Source organism: Dermacentor andersoni, chromosome 7 (assembly GCF_023375885.2).
Source record: "Dermacentor andersoni chromosome 7, qqDerAnde1_hic_scaffold, whole genome shotgun sequence".
Lineage (NCBI taxonomy): Eukaryota > Metazoa > Arthropoda > Arachnida > Ixodida > Ixodidae > Dermacentor > Dermacentor andersoni.
Window position 1 is genome coordinate 157,035,746 of NC_092820.1, and position 19,800 is coordinate 157,055,545.

General features: G+C 48.0%; 1 protein-coding gene across 1 annotated transcript; it reads right to left on the reverse strand.

Annotated features, from left to right (window-relative positions):
• Nucleotides 1-275: 275 nt before the first annotated feature.
• On the reverse strand, nt 276-11,495 carry LOC126533541 (uncharacterized). The gene is made up of 4 exons (XM_050180708.2): nt 11,328-11,495; nt 7,164-7,351; nt 2,522-2,602; nt 276-1,996 (listed from the first exon to the last, which is right to left on the reverse strand). Exons 2-4 carry the CDS (start codon nt 7,320-7,322, stop codon nt 1,916-1,918), a joined length of 321 nt encoding a protein of 106 aa, XP_050036665.1. The 5' UTR covers nt 7,323-7,351; nt 11,328-11,495; the 3' UTR covers nt 276-1,915.
• Between the last annotated feature and the right edge of the window lie 8,305 nt (nt 11,496-19,800).

Consider the following 19,800-nt stretch of genomic DNA (forward strand, 5'->3'; position numbering starts at 1 on the left):
AGGTTTGGCGATCGTTCGGGTTCTTGCCAAGTAGGCTGAACAAGGATTCCGTGCACGCTGACGTTCAAAAAATTAATAGATGAATAAGTAAATAAACATTAAAAAAATGCATTTGGTGGTATGTAAACCAGGGTCCCCAGGCACACCAGCCTATAGTGCTCTAACCATAGTAGTCCTCGTGTGCTTTATTTTCTTTGTGGCTTATGTTAAGCTGTTTCTATAGCGACACATGAACGGAACAAATACAGCGATAGAAACAAACTGCATATATAGCCTAGTTTGAGCGTTGCAGGTTTTATTTTCTTCATTTGTAGAAGGCTCTTCAGGTACACTTCATTGTGTGCATGTATTTGAATGTGCATGTATACAAATGAACATATGGATTCGAAGAAGTAAGAACCGGACTTGCCCATGCTGGAATTGGAGCAAAAAAATATATAAATAACGATGCAGACGCACGCGTCGCAGTGCAATTTTCCGTTGCAGTGTAGGCCTCAACAAAATTGGAAGGTAGCGCCACCCTCTCTTGTTCTTCAACTGGGAGAAATCTGTTCCCACAGGTGACCAAATACGAGTCCTTTAATGTCCGTTTAAAGTCCGCGCATAATTCTCATCTTTACCGCTCTTCACTCGTGGCAGCAATAGCACTTTGAGACTATTGAAATGCGCGTTGATGCTTAGAAACGCACAAACACTTCTAAAAGGGCTGGATACTAAAATAATTTCGGCTCGTGTAACGTTGTTACAAAGAATCACAGGGCGACATTAGTGTCCCTGTATACTACATTAGTTCCTATGCCTTCTCCTTCAAAGCAACATCAAGCTTTAAACTTTACTTTCTCATTTTCCGTCAAGACATTGGCTCAAATGAAAAGTTCTAAGCTAGCTGTTTACATCAAAACCATCACCTTTGTCTCACGTGTACGTACATCGATCGTATCTTATCTTTCTTTTTATTTCCTTTCCCGCCCTCCTCATCCTCAGGCCTTTCTGTAGGTGCCTACATGCATATACACTGGTAGAACTACTTGCATTTCAACAAAGAGCTCATTCTCTCTCTCCCCCAACTCTTGTGTGTGGTAGAACTTGCTGAAAACAAAAGAAACGACCGCATTGCGTGGCGGAAGATTTGAATGGCTCATGGTTGCTCAGTTTTTACCGATCTGTTCTGCTTGTGGCAGCCATGCGCTTTGAGAGGATTCAAACGTGCGAACGCATCTAGAAGCGCATTATTTCGCACCATCGCTCGTGGCAGCTTAGCACTTCGAGACCATTGAAATGGTCATTTGCGCCAGTAAAACAGTAAAAAACGACACGCTTAACATGAGTGCGAGACAAAACAATGTTTCTTACACAGATTCTAACAGTGCGTCGTATTGGGGCAATTCCTTTTTTTTTCTGCTCAGCAGCATCTTTTGATAACAAACATCAACGAAAACAGCATATTTCTTTCTTTTCCTGCCCTGGGTTGCCACGCGGCATGATGTCGTTATAATACTGTTTCATGCAGACACTGCACGATCGACTTATGAAACTTGTGACTTATATGATTGTACAAAGGGCTCTTACCGAAAGGGTATGTTTGGAAAGCCTGAAAGGGTGTCGTGGTGTTCTTGATTCCATGCATACTTCTCCGAGTGTCGTGTGACAAGCAACAATGTGAAGGATGCCATGTATGATAGAAGGTGAGCATAACCGCGTTCATGTGTGCACAACTTGGAGAACTTGCGCTGCTTCCAGTGTCATACTCCAGGCCTGCAGACAGAAGAAGCGCGTCGCGTCCAGGGTGAAGCGCGCAAGCGAAGAATTGCCACTCCTCTGGCCTCGTCTCGATGCGACGTCCACAGCATGCCCTGGTTGGGAACTTGCACCTGGCAGGGAACCCAGCGTGGTGCTTGTAGTGCCATGACTACTGCTAGGCATCGGTTGACGTCACCGCCACAGGCAGCGCCTTGTCGGAGAACATCTTTGAGTTTCGGATCCGCTCTTCTAACACCTGCAAGTGGCAATGAAAATCGGTCCATTTACAACCTGCTTGCATACGCCAGTGCCTTCATGGTCTAGTTTCTGCCTGTGAATTGTTCTTCCCTTTAGGCCTCCCGAGTATCTAAGCATCATTGTTTTAAGTTGAAGCGCGAAATTCTGAAACAAGTTCTCAGTTTCCTATAGTAATGAAAATAGACATGTTCAATAAAATTGGTAACTAAGTGGGCTGCTGATTTAAAAAAAAATATTTTCAAACCTCGAAGTTGGACTGCCCAAGGAGATATGACCAATGGCGGACTGTTGGTAACTTGACAACGATAGTCTATTCCGCCACCGTTCACAGGTAATGCTCCCGCCAGAGGGCCTTGATTAGAGTCGCAGAAAAAATCTCAATGGCTAGTGCCGCTAGTTTGATTCCAACGCGTAGTTTTGAGGCAGCTATGTTTTTCACTCGTGGCGACTCAGCTTGAAGCCAAAGAAGACAACAGGCCTTCCTTTGCGAACGACTGAAGGAAACTGTCACCGCGGTGCTTACCTCCTGGCGCCTCTGCTCGGCCTTGGCCTGCTTCTGACGCAGCGCCTCGGCAGTCACCGTGGGACAGTCGGCAGGTCGCCTCTGCGAAACATGCATCCGTCACCGGCAGCAATGTGGGCTATACAGCATGCTATTTTTCACGTGCATAGCGTGAAAAAAATATTGGGGGTTGCTAACGTCACATGCTGTCTCGCGATGACTGTCTCGCGTCAGTGACATTTCGTGTGCACTGGTGCGATATTCTGCTATTTCGGTAGCAATTACGCGGACACCCATGTTCATTATCGGCGTCGCCGTGATGTTCCGCATAAAGTCCAAGGGCGATAACATCGTGGCCGCTCGCCGTATGCCGTAAGTGCGAGGCTGAGCCAAGGATGGTGGCTCGATCTCGCGCGTGCAAGGTAGGAACGTGGGGAGGGGTGCGTTCTACTCCGGCGGCGTATGGCGCAGCTGAGCGCGGGCGCCATCTTGAAAGCGATGTGCGATGGGTCGAGTCTATGCGCGCTGAGGGCTGATAGCTTCGTGTGCGCTGTGTTCTCGCCGCTTAGTTCGCGTTGAAGCTAGAGGCAGTACGAAGGTCAATTCGCTCGCTGCTGCTGTCGCTCGTCCTCACGCCAAAGTTTTGATAACGAGTGTCACGGTCATCGAGTGAGATGTGTTCGTGTTTGCCTGTGTGCGCGTGACACCATGCTTGTTAATTTAGTTAGTAAACGAATGTTTACGAGTTTATGCGGCCGATAAAGCTATAATCCTTACTTCGTATAGCTGTCTAATAATTTGCTATCGCAATCAGTGCTTCGCCTACCGGGCGAAACTGCGACTTATTTAATGCACCAGCATTCTTTGGGTGCTTCACGCACCTTACGGGGGCTAACTGTCTATGTATCGATGTCCCTAACCGTTTTCCCGATTACCTGGGTCTTTGGGGATGTGCCGCTTTTCAATGAACCTCTTTCACACCAACGCTTTAGCGAGCTGCACCATGAATGCTCCAGGTGTGTGCCGCTCTTCAATGAACCTAGCTCTCGCCAACTAAATTGGGTCACTGACTTGCTTCGAAGGTGGCAATATACGTTGTGTCGCTATAGTGATTCCATGCTAAACGCATTACTATTGAGAGAATTTTGTGTTTAATTTAATGCCGCGGTGACTTTTTTTTTCACGTTAGTGAGTATTCATGTGCTTATACGTATATATATGCCATCACATCGACGTTTCAGCATGAGTAGCCCCTAATCGCAGGTGACGCGCTGACCGTACATTACGCGTGATAGCTATATTTTTCAACTTTATGTCATGATGTGGATTTTAGTGGAAGGATTTGATCATTTTTACATCTATATTGTTCTCGTGTTAGTGATTCTTACTTCTTTTGTTTTAGCTTTGATTTTGGAATAGCGGACTCTTCAGTAGCCAAAGAGAGATGAAGAGGAAAGGCAGAGAGGTTAACCAGTAACTAAACTTCCCATCGAAGTTAGTAGGCAATATTAGCACAATTAATTGTTCAAGTGGTGCGAGGATTCATCATGCGCCTTATATAGGACTGGCGCGAAGGAACAAGGGGCGAAGAAGACGGGATGAACGTTGCATTTCAATTGAAATTTTTACTGCACAGAAAAAAGTGAACTGTACGGAGATATACAAAGCTGCGGGCAAGTTTCCCGCGTAATTCTGTAGGAAAATATTTAGAAGATCTGAACGGGAGAAGGAACGTTAAATGTATCGGCACACGTTCAGTGGCATTGTCCAGGAAAAAGTGCGGTTATTTCGAGATTTGTGTGACGGCTGCGTCTGCATGCGCCGGTGATGTGCGTCGACTGAAGTTTATTCTGCGCTCGTTACGTGCGAAATTCTGTGCTGTTTTGCATATCTGTGTGGAGATCGCGTTTGCGCTGTAAACATTTTAGTTGAAGTGTAGCGTTCGTCCTGTCTTTTCTCTGTAATCTCGATCGCGCACGTTCGCACTGGTTCTAATTAGGCGCACACTGGAATAATTGAAACACGACACCCAGTCGGCTCAAGTGTTTCGTTTTCCGCCATACTCAGTTCCCGGCCAGCGGTCTTGACTCACCCGACACGCAGCAAAGTACAACGGTGAACTGAGCAACGGTACCAAATACAAGGGTATAATGGTTATACTGTCACGTTTCAGACCATCTTGTGCGCATAAAGCCGTTACGAGAGTATAAGCGTACACAAGCGCCACAGCGATGCTTGCTTCGGAGTTTATAAAAGGCTTCAAGAAGAGGATCCGGTGAAGTAATCCCTTGTCGCTCCTGTCACGGTCAGGGCGGGCTATCCCGCAGCAAAAGGGGAGCCATCAGCAATCTCCCTATATTCTTCCAAAGGATTGATATCGCCGCACAGTGCCAAGACGGGCAAAACGTTCCAGCGCAAAATCAGAGCACTATAAATATGCTACCTTTCATACGACACAGAATGTGTGGAAGAGAAACGGGGAAGAAGTCCTTTGGCTACAAAACATGCTGGTGCGGTGCGCGATCGAACCCGGCAGCTCACAACACAGTCCCAGGCTCTCCTGCGGGACGCAGGCACTGGTTGTGTGTGTGCAAAAGAATAATGCCTCCGCCACGTCAACAAGCATACCAGTGCCACTTTCCAGTACCAGTAAATGCTCAGTGGAGCACCACCTGCTGCGGGCAGTGCAGAAATGAGCAGCGTATACCCTGCGGTGTATACAGAAAATCCTGGAAGCACTGTACAGGAACAGCGAAGCGGTAATTCACTGGAAAGGTAGGATGACACCGCGAGTAAGATATCCAAAGGGCGCTTCCCCAGGGATGCCCTCACCTCTGCTTTTCGTGCTCTGTCGCTGGCATAGAGGCGAAGTTAGCGGAAATAGACATGGGTTTTGACCTCGGCTACTGGGATCAATAAGCCGTCTGCCCACGTCTCCCGCCTTCTGTGTCGGTGGCATCGTGCTTCTGGCCGACAAAGCGAAAACCTCCCAGCTGCTGATGGATATTGTTCAGAGGAAGCACGGGTCCTCGGCCTACCTTTATGCTCTGCTAAGTCGCCGTGCACTCTGGTGAACCAAGACGGATAAATGTACAGCGCCGAAGTTCACTTTCTCCGAGGCAACCATGGCTATATAGGTATCTGGTAGGGACGCTGCCTGCATCGCCGAACTGCAGGCGCTCAACAGTACACGAGGCCGAGTTGACCCTGAAGATATCTTCATATACGATACATTTTAAAGCGCGCCATTCTCGGCTCCAGGGAATTCCTCATGGACTTTCAACAGCATTGAGGTCACCGTGGAAAGGGGGGGGGGGGGGGAACTGTGGAAGACAGTTACGGCGCCAGCGTTAAGTTTGTGACGCACATCAGCGTCTGTGACACGCCAATCACTGGAAGCCCGACAGAGGGAAGCGGGCAGTGCGGGACTGAGAGTTCATGGTGGGTATATATACGTATACCTAAAGAGGTGGTATATACGAGTACAAGGAGACGTCGACTGGCCCTCTTTCGAGGCGCTAAAAGAAGTCGCAAAGCTCGCGTAAGAACGAAGGCTGAGCAAGACATACAGGACGGTCGCCGAACGTACGTATAAAGGTATTCAAATATCTCCACCCGAAGTGCACAAACACAAGATGGCATTGCGCACGAAGCATCTCGCAGTGCGGTATATACACGGTGTCCCGCAAAGCCGCCTGCCGAAACCACCGCGACGGTATAGGAAAAACAAAGTGCATGAGTCGATCACATAAACAGGGTCGAACAGAAAAAAATTGGAAAGTGACAGCAGCCATGGAACCCGCTTCGAGTTTCTATAAGAGCAAGGTCAAGCAATAATTTGAAAGTGAACCGCTGTACGAGAACTCGGAGGGAAGTAGCTTCCTATATTTAGCCAGACTTGGAAATGCTGTTACATGTACCCCGATACGAGCAAAATACACGCATATAGCCTTGCAATTCCTGCCCGCTCTGCAGCCAAGCTATCGGGAGTCCACCCCTCCCGGTGGCACGGCGTGGCCGGGCGGAACAGGTCTACACCCTTGCTGCCTTGCCTGATGCAGCGCTGGTTTTTCGGGAGCCGCGAGTGGAGAAATGCAAACGAAGATTAAAATACAGCACGGTGGAATTGGACCGAGCTACCTGCATGGTCAGCTGCACCCATACTCTCCCCGAGTGATTTAGACGCACAGCTACCTTGCAATATCCAGAATTTAATCTGTCGATCGCCTGTTACAAAGGGCAGGGCAACAATGCTATCATCACATCATCATGTTATTTGCCGCAAGTTAAAACACACACAAAAGGAAGACACATAAAGACAACACACAGTCTTCCTTTTGTGTGTGTTTTAACTTGCTGCAAATAACATGTTTTTTAGCAAGCACCAACTAGGCTAACAAGCAGTTCTATTATCACATCATCATCGCCCCCGGAGCTCACCAGGGGAATGAAAGTGGGCGCGTATACACGTGAAGGGGGCCGTCAATGACGAGCCAGCGTTGAAAAGTTTATGTGTAGCGCCCGATTTATTAATCGGGGTTTTAATTAGCGCACCGGGCGAACTGCTTCGGGCGCGTAGGAAGACACTGCACTGGAATCGCGGTAGTGTATTGACTCGACGACGCCTTTCTTGTGCAAAGCAGATGTGCGTTGTGCAGCTCACCTGAAAGCGCTCGGGAGGAGCTGCCGGCGGCGAGTCGCCCAGGGGAACGTCGAAGGCGACCGCACGGGGCTTCTCTGGGGGTGCGGGCTGCGCGGGCTGTGCGGGCGGTGCGGGCACCTCGGCTTTCGGCGCCGCCGCCTTGGCCGCCCCGCAGCCCATGGTCGATGTCCGCGCGTGTGGTGGTGGAGCTGCGCGGCCATGCGTCCGTCAGTCGTCGCGACGCGGCAGGTTAATTACGTAATCGCATCGCTGGTTCCCATGGCACCGAGGGATTTCCCCAACTTCGCGGCCACTTTGTTCCGAGAAATGCACGCAGCACGGCTCTCGAAATCAAATAGCGCGGGGACAAACAACGAGGCTCCGGTGCCTTTCTAGCGTGTGGCAGTACACCGCCGTTTCGTAGCCTAGTTTCTTTTTTCTTCTTTACTGCCAGTTCTGAGAAGGTGTTTTTATCAGCGCTTTTGTGAGGAAGGGGAGGAGGAGGGGGTAGCGGCGATCATGTGAAAGTGAACACGGTTTCACTCGCTCTCATGCCGGACAGCTGTTTGTACGCAGCCACTGTATGCATGGCCTGAACTATGCGGATCGACGCGGTACCTTTGCAATCTTGTATCCTTTCTTCAGGGTCCAATTAATTTACGATTTCATTGCAGCGTTGCCTCAAAGCTTTTCATTTCCGAAAATTAGGAAATAATTCTATCTGAGCATACATATAGATATATACATGAGGAAAGTAGTTCTTCGAATTCGTGTTAAAGAAATTAAAAGAATTTCAGGCGCACGTATAAAGGCAAAAACATTTAATTTCAACGCTTCGGCGCTTCTTGATGAAGGCCGGACCCCGGCCGAAACATCGAAATTAGATCTTTAATTTTTTTTTTGCTTCCTACGTGGCCTGCACTTCTTTGAATACATACATACATACATACATACATACATACATATATATATATATATATATATATATATATATATATATATATATATATATATATATATATATATATATATATATATATATATATATATATATATATCTTGTGAGTGTGTTGTTTGGCGACGGCAAGGTTCCACTATATGGTTACGCATTCATTTCACGCTGCAGGCGAACGTAATCGCTTTCACCCGCCGCGCCGATCGATCGACCTATAAACCAGCGTCTCGCCTCCTCGTCTGAACGTTCGTGGTGTTACAGGTGGCAAAACTGTTGCTGCAATCAATGTGACAAGTATAAGAAAATGTACGCGGTGACGCATCATTGCGAGTGATTGCAGTGCGATTGCTGATTGCAGTTAACTAATAACATACCACTCCAGTTTTGCCACGAAGTTGCAACACCTTCGAATGCTATATGGAAAAAGCTCGCCAAACAAGGCAATCGTCCCCAGTCTGCTTCATTTGTGCTTGTTCGGCTCATAAACGTTGCCTATGCATTGTGGGTGCGTCAGACTTAAGTAATGACTAGAATCTTACACATGCTTGCAAAAAAATAAATGTTCACCACCAACAACGTTTAAAATAGCAAGCTTATGCGTGCCCCACTGTGCGCGCCTCTGCGGTGTAAAACTTATTATACGCAGTTATTCGCGCTTTATTATTGTATGTCCCATTGGTGTAGTAAAACCTCGTTATAACGAAGTTGAAGGGGAGCCAGAATTATTTCGTTATATCCAGTACTTCGTTATATCCATTGCTGCATCTACTGCAGTGTGAATCTCTACGGGAGATTTCGGGGCTGGCAACTTGCAACGTGCACGTGCAACGTCACGTGCTTTTTCGCGGTTATGCGCATGACCGTTATGTCTCAATACTTTTCTAACAACTTTTAGTGCCACGCAAAAATCGCCGTCTTATTCGGCCTAATAGTAACGCTGTTATTAGCGTTGTATACCTGTTACTAGCCTTATGTAACGGCCGTCAAGAAAATAGGAAAGCGAATGACTGCAGGCCACCCATTTCTGTGACGCTCGTAGCCAATAACATGCGTTGTCACACAAGTGTGCCTATCTTTTTTTTCCCTTACGCCCCCCAAGACAACTGGGTATACGAGTCTTGACGGAGATCACGGCAACTTACTTGACCGTTGACGGCCAAGTAAGTATTCATGACTGCTCAAAGAAAACAAAAGCGTCGAATTTAGGCTGGTGGAGTATTCGGCTTTTCAATTCCTTATGTCTGCACTTGTCTGGCCGATCTTCGGGAGAAAAAACGAAGACTAAGCTTTCCCGTTTCTCCTTCTTTTTTTTTAATTGCGCGCCCAAACTGCGGAGCCCATGATGGATATTACTGTGACGCCACGAATTTCACGGTATTTCAGTATATTTGGCACACTCTTTTTTTTTTCTTTTTGTCTCAGGTAAGGTCTCCAATGCTGACTGTTTGGTCGTTTGCTTCCTTTAATCCTTTTGTGTGTCTTCGTTAGAACACTTGTATACGTTATAGTGCGCGTATGCCTTCAAACGTTTTTCAACGTTAAACAGGAGCGATTACGTAAAAAATTAATCCCGGATCCAAAGTCGAATGCATGCGTAACTCTGTTGGATGTGGGGTATAGAGTGTCTACTCGTGCCGTCACCTTTAAGCTTCACACTAATTCCACCCAAATCCCACCATATAGACGTTTCCGCCGATCAGCGTAGAGGGGCTTCCGACTTAAACCGCGTTTTACCTTCGCAGACGACTTAAACAACCACGAGTTGACGCGAAAATTGAGGATGTTGCATTGCAACATGCCAACCGATACGATGTTACACCTTCCTATAGATGTTTGGAGAAGTAAAAAGCGCTTTTTATACAAGAAATGAGAGCTGGTTAGTTCCTCCACGTGCACGCATGGACGCGCTGCCTTCAGCATCTAGCTACACTGCAAACTAAATTACACCCTCAAGGTTGCATAAGGGTGTAAATGTGTCGATATCTCACACCCTTATACCTAATTTAAGAGTGTGAGAGTTGCAGGTACAGACCGATTTACACCCTTGTGCACCCTTAAGGATGCAAGTTAGCTTACAGTGTGGGAGCCTTGGGCGTGCGTATGAGACTTCCTACATCTAGCCGCGGTGCTTAGAAAAAATGGTTATTCACATTCGGTAATAAGAACCGACCGCTGTATTGTGTAAATGACCACCTAGCGGACATGTCCATTTCGGCTGTTGCTGCAGGACCGATCGACTGGGCTGGGGTACCGGCGAGAAAGAAACGGGCGCCCACAACTATAGTTTCCTTCGCGCTGATTTAGCTCCAGCCACTCAGCGGTGGCCGAAATGGACAGTCCGCTATCGGTGGACACTTACAGAATAACCACAGATGCGTGCAAGAAGATGACAGCGATGTAAGAGAAATCGACGCGAAGACTCGGCCGTATGGGCGGCGGTCGGACCACCTTACCAGACGCACTGGGATTTGAAGGCTGGAGCGTTGAGCCTCTGTCGCAACCACCAAAACCACATTCCATGAGTGTTTGAGGCAATGCCATCAGCCGTGAACTGCTGCAGTGACGACGCGGTTCGTTATTGTCATACATTTCTACTTTGACTTTTCACCTCATATTATGGTTAACGTCAAATCATTATCATCCGTTGCTTTATAAGGATTGTGGACGCTCGATTTGGGGCATGGGCTATAGTGCACTAGAACCTTATTTTATAGTTCACGGTAACAATAGGCCAAAAGTTCTCTCCTTCCTGGTGTCTTCTATTAAGCTTCCAACGAGGAAAAGAGAATGCTTACACCGACGCGGATCTAATTGGCCAGGCATCTGACGCGAGACAAACTGGCTGCACGGTGTGGAACTAAAGCTATAGCGCTCCGTTTGCTTCATACCGACGTAGTGTAGTAAACACGTACACTTTTTAACGCATGCAAGTAACCCAGTTTCGGAACGGCCTCTGGTGGCTTGTGCGGTGCCTTTTGGGAAGCGCATTTCTGAGAGTTAGACGCAGTGGCAAGCGAATCGACAAAGAAGCGCCCACGTACGTACACGACTGCAGCAGCAACAGGCTCCAAGCACTTGTTGCACGCGTGCGGACTCTTCAGCGAAGTCGCAGCGAGCGTCGGACGATGTATGCACAGCCTCTCAATCTGTGCACACTTCCGCTCATATTCGCGCTGCGCGTTCGAGGGAAAAATGAAACGCCAAAAAACGAGCAATGTGTAGAAACGTACTGTTGCAAACGAAGCCAAGCAGTTACGTTCCCTCATGGCTTTCTTCGGCGACCCATGGCGTTCGCGAAGAGGTGTTTCCGGGCCCAGATAGAGCTGTTCGCAGTATGTGTGTCGCGCCGTTGGACGATCGAGGCGAGCGTGAAGAGGGCGCCCGTTTTTGCCAGTCGACAAGAGCGCACATGTCGATGCTGTTGCTAGGACGCACGGGCGCGAAGCGCGTGTTTGCAAAAGTATGTCGGGGGGGGGGGGGGGGGGGGGGGGCCCGAAAAGACGCCCGGTCGATCCATCGGCGGCCAATCGAAGTGCTGCAAGTCGATCTGCCTTCCCGTTCGCGCCACTTCCGCGAAAAATCGATGTGTTCGCGGTGTGTCGCACGCTCGCGCACGGTATGTACGAAGGAATGCCACGCCTCGCACTCGCGGTTTCTTCGACGTGGGTCCACGTACGGCTAAAGGAATGCGATCGACCCGGTATGCGCGATTCGGAGGGTCGCCTAGCTGCAAGCAAAGGCGGCAGGCGCTTCGAATCGTGCAACCGGAAGAACGCACATGAGGGAGATCAACCTGAATTCCAGGCTTGATGGTCCGGCTTTAGAAGGCGCTGACAGAAAATGTTTGTCCTGCTTTTATTACTGTATTGGACAGCCATCGAGCCAGTAATTACATTATGGGGAGTCATTTCCCCGAGAGCGCCACATATAGTTAGTCACGAACGTTATAATAGTATAGCTTTTAATACGACCATTTGAAAACTTGCGACAAGAGCAGCACTAGCTAATTCCAACGCGAAAAAGTTTAATCGAAGTGCCACCAAAAATGACATCATAAGTCTTCTTTTTCATGTCTGCAGCCGGCGCAGATTCGAACTTGCCCCGCATTTTGGACGGGTCGTACAAAAGGTGCTGTGATTATTCATTTTTGGCGCTCTCGGGCAAGCAGAGACTTAGTACGTTTCCGCCTAGACCCTTGGAGACAATACAAGTGGACCCCGCAATCGGCAACGTTGTAACGGCCCGGACCGCATAGCTGATGGAACCCCCCCCCTCCACCCACCACGCATGTCAAAACCACTCGGACCCGCTGATGGACCCCGCATTGCATCTCAAAACTGTCTGGAACTCATCGCTAATGCCGCCCATTCATGTCAAAACGGATCTGACCTCATCCCTGATGGACTCCTCCCCCTCCACCAACGCATATCAATACCGCCCGGACCTGTTGATGGACCCCCCCCCCCCACCTTTCCATCTCAGAACTGCCTGGAACTCATCGCTAATACCCCCCCCCCCCCCCCATTCATGTCAAAACCCCCAACGCATATCCCCAACGTATATCCCCATTCTCCCCAAACGCATATGAATACCGCCAGGATCTCATCGCTGATGGACCCCTCCCCGACCCCCTTCCCAATAGATGGCAAAACTACCCAGACCTCATGACTGATGGACCCTTACAATGCATGTCAAAACCATTCGGTCCTCATCGCTGATAAACCCGCGCCACTGCATGTCAAAACGCGATAAATAAACTAACAGGCCTAGATTGATTTTCTCGAAAAAACATGAAAAAAAAAACTCGGTACCCTTCCACTCTGTAAAGAAGGATGACCAGCGAAGCTGTGTGTGTGGGCCCCCTAATGGCAAACCGCACCTCCGCCGCGGGTCGGTCCGGCATTGCACCATCTTCGGGATCGGCCCACGTATGGGGAGTAAAAATGGGGGAGTGCTTAACGCCTGCTTCACCTCCGCCGCGGGTCATTCCAGCATTGCACTATCTTCGGGATCGGCCCACGTATGGGGAGTACTTAAAGCCTGTTCACCTCCGCCGCGGGTCAGCCCGGCATTGCACTATCTCCGAGATCGGCCCACGTTTTTGCTTACTGCGCCAACAACGACACAAAAATTTCCTTGCACGATATAGGTATACAGCTTGGCTGTGAAAAATGGTAAGTCTATAACAGATGAAAATATCGTCGCAACGAAAGAAAGTTATCTCGAGAAAGAAAGTTATCTTTGCATATACATCACTCACTGCGCACGTGCTGATGCCTATATACGCCATACGTAAGCGAATAGGCTCCGATTAATTTTCTCGAAAAAATGAAGAAAATGGTGACTTTAGCCCATGAAAATATTGACACATGGACCTATCTTTTTCGGGTGAGCGCTGTTCACCGTCCAACAAATGTTACCGCTCAGCGCGGGACGCGCCTGCATGTCACGGATGTTTCTGGAATGTTATCGATGGTTCTATTCGCTATCTTCGTCAGCGAACCTTGTGTAATCTAATGGCATGTATGCGCGACGCGAATGGCTTACAACTTTCTGGAGGACACGCAGGTACCACCAGCGATTTCTCTGGAACGTTCGATGGTTCGTGTATAAAAGACGACGCGCTTGACCGGCCGATCACATTTTCGACGATCACCGACTGTGTTCGACTTGTTCCCTCAGCGCTTCGTCCAGAAGTACTGCACGCCCTACGTGACGATCCGACTGCTGGACATCTCGGATTTTCCCGGACGCTATCGAGGATGCAGGAAAGGTATTACTGGTCGCGTCTGATCGCCTACGTCGCCCGTTAAGTCGCGACATGCCGAGAGTGTCAGCGACGGAAGACGCTACCGACAAGGCCAGCAGGAATACTACAGCTCATCGAGTCTGCTTGCCGTTCATTTCAGCAGGTAGGGATGATTTGTTGGGACCCTTTCCGACGTCAACATCAAGAAATAAGTGGACCGTCGTGGCGACGGACTACCTCACTCGCTTCGCTGAAACGAAAGCTCTACCGAAAGGTAGCGCAGCGGAAGTGGCGAAATTCTTTGTCGAGAACATCCCGCTGCGACATGGCGCCCCAGAAGCCCTCATCACTGACAGAGGAACTGCCTTTACAGCGGAGCTCACCCGAGCCATTCTGCAATGCAGTCAGACAAGCCACAGGAGGACAAGTGCGCGCCACCCACAGACGAATAGTCATACGGAGCGCCGGAATAAGGCCCTCGCCGATATGCTACTAATGTACGTCGACGTCGAACACAAGACCTGGGATGCCGTTCTGCGCTACGTAACATTCGCTTACGACACGGCGATGCAAGAAACAACACAGATCACGCCGTTCAAGCTGGTTTACGGCACGGACCCGACAACGACTCTCGACGTCATGCTGCCGCACGCCTCCGACGAAGAGAATCTTGACAACGCGACCTATCTCCAGCGTGCCGAAGAATCCCGACAGCTCGCCCGCCTGCGGATCAAGAATCAGAAGAGGACGGACAGCCGACACTAAAACCTTTGAGGACGCTATACGTCGAGTACCAGCCCGGTGACCGTGTTTGAGTTGGACCCTAATACACCGACGAAGACTTAGCGAGAAGCTTTTACCCTGCTATTTCGGACCCTACAAGATCATACGACGCATTGGCGCACTCGACTATGAGGTCGTACCAGACGGCATTTCGCTATCACAGCGGCACCGCTCACGACCTGAAATAGTCCACGTTGTGCGACTTCAGCCGTTCTACCAGCGCTACTACCAGCGCTACTACCAGCGTTACTACCAGTGCTACTAAGCCGTTCTACCAGCGCTAACTTTAGGATTTTGCGTAGCTGACCTTTGGACTTTCTTCTTTTGGACTGTGTTACTTTGGACTGTGTTACTTTTGACTGTGTTACTTTGGACTTTGTTTCTTTGATAAGTGCCCTTTTGTGTTTCGCTGTCCTGTTATGTTTGTAGCATCGGGACGATGCTTGAGAGAGGGGCATTGACACGTGCACTTGTTTATCTCTTTCGGGCGAGCACTTTTCACCGTCCAACAAATGTCATCGCTCAGCGCGGGACGCGCCTGCATGTATCGAATGTTTCTGGAACGTTATGGATGGTTCTATCCACCGTCTGTTGTCCCCGAACCTTGTGTAATCTGGTGACATGTTATCGCGACGCGAATGGCGTACAACTTTCTGGAGGACACGCGGGCACCAGCGATTTCTCTGGAACGTTCGATGACGCGCTTGACCGGCAGATCAGATTTTCGACGATCGTCAACTGTGTCCGCCGCTGTCGCCGTACTTTAAATGTAGCCTGTTTTTGAGGGTACAAGTTCGTTCAATGAAAGGCTAGTTTTGTCATTCCCAATTTTGCTGCTTTCTTCACGGTCACTATACAACGTGCCAATATCGCCGCATCGACGGAAAATAAATTGTCTGGAAAGTGCTCGTTCTTTGCGTAAATCGATCCCCGCGCACGCGCAGATGCCTATTTACGCGATAAATAAACGAATAGGCCCAGAATAATTTTCCCCCAAAAATTGAGAAAATGGTAAGGCTATAGCCCATGAAAATATCGCCGCACCGACGGAAAATAAATTGTCTGGAAAGTGCTCGTTCTTTGCGTAAATTGATCCCCGCGCACGCGCAGATGCCTATTTACGCGATAAATTGACGAATAGGCCCAGAATAATTTTCCCCCAAAAATCGAGAAAATGGTAAGGCTATAGCCCATAAAAATATCGCCGCACCGACGGAAAATAAATTGTCTGGAAAGTGCTCGTTCTTTGCGTAAATTGATCCCCGCGCGCGCGCTGATGCCTATTTACGCGATAAATTACCGAATAGGCCCAGAATAATTTTCCCCCAAAAATGGAGAAAATGGTAAGGCTATAGCCCATGAAAATATCGCCGCACCGACGGAAAATAAATTGTCTGGAAAGTGCTCGTTATTTGCGTAAATCGATCCCCGCGCACGCGCAGATGCCTATTTACGCGATAAATAAACGAATAGGCCCAGAATAATTTCCCCCCAAAAATGGAGAAAATGGTAAGGCTATAGCCCATGAAAATATCGCCGCACCGACGGAAAATAAATTGTCTGGAAAGTGCTCGTTATTTGCGTAAATCGATCCCCGCGCACGCGCAGATGCCTATTTACGCGATAAATAAACGAATAGGCCCAGAATAATTTCCCCCCAAAAATGGAGAAAATGGTAAGGCTATATAGCCCATGAAAATATCGCCGCACCGACGGAAAATAAATTGTCTGGAAAGTGCTCGTTCTTTGCGTAAATCGATTCCCGCGCGCGCGCTGATGCCTATTTAGGCGATAAATTAACGAATAGGCCCAGAATAATTTTCACCCAAAAATCGAGAAAATGGTAAGGCTAAAGCCCATGAAAATATCGCCGCACCGACGGAAAATAAATTGTCTGGAAAGTGCTCGTTCTTTGCGTAAATTGATCCCCGCGCACGCGCTGATGCCTATTTACGCGATAAATTACCGAATAGGCCCAGAATAATTTTCCCCAAAAAATCGAGAAAATGGTAAGGCCCATAAAAATATCGCCGCACCGACGGAAAATAAATTGTCTGGAATGTGCTCGTTCTTTGCGTAAATCGATTCCCGCGCAGGCGCTGATGCCTATTTACGCGATAAATTACCGAATAGGCCCAGAATAATTTTCCCCCAAAAATGGAGAAAATGGTAAGGCTATATAGCCCATGAAAATATAGCCGCACCGACGGAAAATAATTTGTCTGGAAAGTGCTCGTTCTTTGCGTAAATCGATCCCCGCGCACGCGCTGATGCCTATTTACGCGATAAATAAACGAATAGGCCCAGAATAATTTTCCCCCCAAAAATGGAGAAAATGGTAAGGCTATAGCCCATGAAAATATCGCCGCACCGACGGAAAATAAATTGTCTGGAAAGTGCTCGTTCTTTGCGTAAATTGATCCCCGCGCGCGCGCTGATGCCTATTTACGCGATAAATTACCGAATAGGCCCAGAATAATTTTCCCCCAAAAATGGAGAAAATGGTAAGGCTATAGCCCATGAAAATATCGCCGCACCGACGGAAAATAAATTGTCTGGAAAGTGTTCGTTATTTGCGTAAATCGATCCCCGCGCACGCGCAGATGCCTATTTACGCGATAAATAAACGAATAGGCCCAGAATAATTTCCCCCAAAAAATGGAGAAAATGGTAAGGCTATAGCCCATGAAAATATCGCCGCACCGACGGAAAATAAATTGTCTGGAAAGCGCTCGTTCTTCGCGTAAATCGATCCCCGCGCACGCGCAGATGCCTATTTACGCGATTAATAAACGAATAGGCCCAGAATAATTTCCCCAAAAAAATGGAGAAAATGGTAAGGCTATAGCCCATGAAAATATCACCCCACCGACGGAAATTAAATTGTCTGGAAAGTGCTCGTTCTTTGCGTAAATCGATTCCCGCGCGCGCGCTGATGCCTATTTAGGCGATAAATTGACGAATAGGCCCAGAATAATTTTCCCCCAAAAATCGAGAAAATGGTAAGGCTATAGCCCATAAAAATATCGCCACACCGACGGAAAATAAATTGTCTGGAAAGTGCTCGTTCTTTGCGTAAATTGATCCCCGCGCGCGCGCTGATGCCTATTTACGCGATAAATTACCGAATAGGCCCAGAATAATTTTCCCCCAAAAATGGAGAAAATGGTAAGGCTATATAGCCCATGAAAATATCGCCGCACCGACGGAAAATAAATTGTCTGGAAAGTGCTCGTTATTTGCGTAAATCGATCCCCGCGCACGCGCAGATGCCTATTTACGCGATAAATAAACGAATAGGCCCAGAATAATTTCCCCCAAAAAATGGAGAAAATGGTAAGGCTATAGCCCATGAAAATATCGCCGCACCGACGGAAAATAAATTGTCTGGAAAGTGCTCGTTATTTGCGTAAATCGATCCCCGCGCACGCGCAGATGCCTATTTACGCGATAAATAAACGAATAGGCCCAGAATAATTTCCCCCCAAAAATGGAGAAAATGGTAAGGCTATAGCCCATGAAAATATCGCCGCACCGACGGAAAATAAATGGTCTGGAAAGTGCTCGTTCCTTGCGTAAATCGATCCCCGCGCACGCGCAGATGCCTATTTACGCGATAAATAAACGAATAGGCCAAGAATAATTTCCCCCCAAAAATGGAGAAAATGGTAAGGCTATATAGCCCATGAAAATATCGCCGCACCGACGGAAAATAAATTGTCTGGAAAGTGCCCGTTCTTTGCGTAAATCGATTCCCGCGCGCGCGCTGATGCCTATTTAGGCGATAAATTAACGAATAGGCCCAGAATAATTTTCACCCAAAAATCGAGAAAATGGTAAGGCTAAAGCCCATGAAAATATCGCCGCACCGACGGAAAATAAATTGTCTGGAAAGTGCTCGTTCTTTGCGTAAATTGATCCCCGCGCACGCGCTGATGCCTATTTACGCGATAAATTACCGAATAGGCCCAGAATAATTTTCCCCAAAAAATCGAGAAAATGGTAAGGCCCATAAAAATATCGCCGCACCGACGGAAAATAAATTGTCTGGAAAGTGCTCGTTCTTTGCGTAAATCGATTCCCGCGCAGGCGCTGATGCCTATTTACGCGATAAATTACCGAATAGGCCCAGAATAATTTTCCCCCAAAAATGGAGAAAATGGTAAGGCTATAGCCCATGAAAATATCGCCGCACCGACGGAAAATAATTTGTCTGGAAAGTGCTCGTTCTTTGCGTAAATCGATCCCCGCGCACGCGCTGATGCCTATTTACGCGATAAATAAACGAATAGGCCCAGAATAATTTTCCCCCCAAAATGGAAAAAATGGTAAGGCTATAGCCCATGAAAATATCGCCGCACCGACGGAAAATAAATTGTCTGGAAAGTGCTCGTTCTTTGCGTAAATCGATCCCCGCGCACGCGCTGATGCCTATTTACGCGATAAATAAACGAATAGGCCCAGAATAATTTCCCCCCAAAAATGGAGAAAATGGTAAGGCTATAGCCCATGAAAATATCGCCGCACCGACGGAACATAAATGGTCTGGAAAGTGCTCGTTCTTCGCGTAAATCGATCCCCGCGCACGCGCAGATGCCTATTTACGCGATTAATAAACGAATAGGCCCAGAATAATTTCCCCCCAAAAATGGAGAAAATGGTAAGGCTATAGCCCATGAAAATATCGCCGCACCGACGGAAAATAAATTGTCTGGAAAGTGCTCGTTCTTTGCGTAAATCGATCCCCGCGCACGCGCAGATGCCTATTTACGCGATAAATAAACGAATAGGCCCAGAATAATTTCCCCCCAAAAATGGAGAAAATGGTAAGGCTATAGCCCATGAAAATATCACCGCACCGACGGAAATTAAATTGTCTGGAAAGTGCTCGTTCTTTGCGTAAATCGATTCCCGCGCGCGCGCTGATGCCTATTTAGGCGATAAATTGACGAATAGGCCCAGAATAATTTTCCCCCAAAAATCGAGAAAATGGTAAGGCTATAGCCCATAAAAATATCGCCGCACCGACGGAAAATAAATTGTCTGGAAAGTGCTCGTTCTTTGCGTAAATCGATCCCCGCGCACGCGCAGATGCCTATTTACGCGATAAATAAACGAATAGGCCCAGAATAATTTCCCCTCAAAAATGGAGAAAATGGTAAGGCTATAGC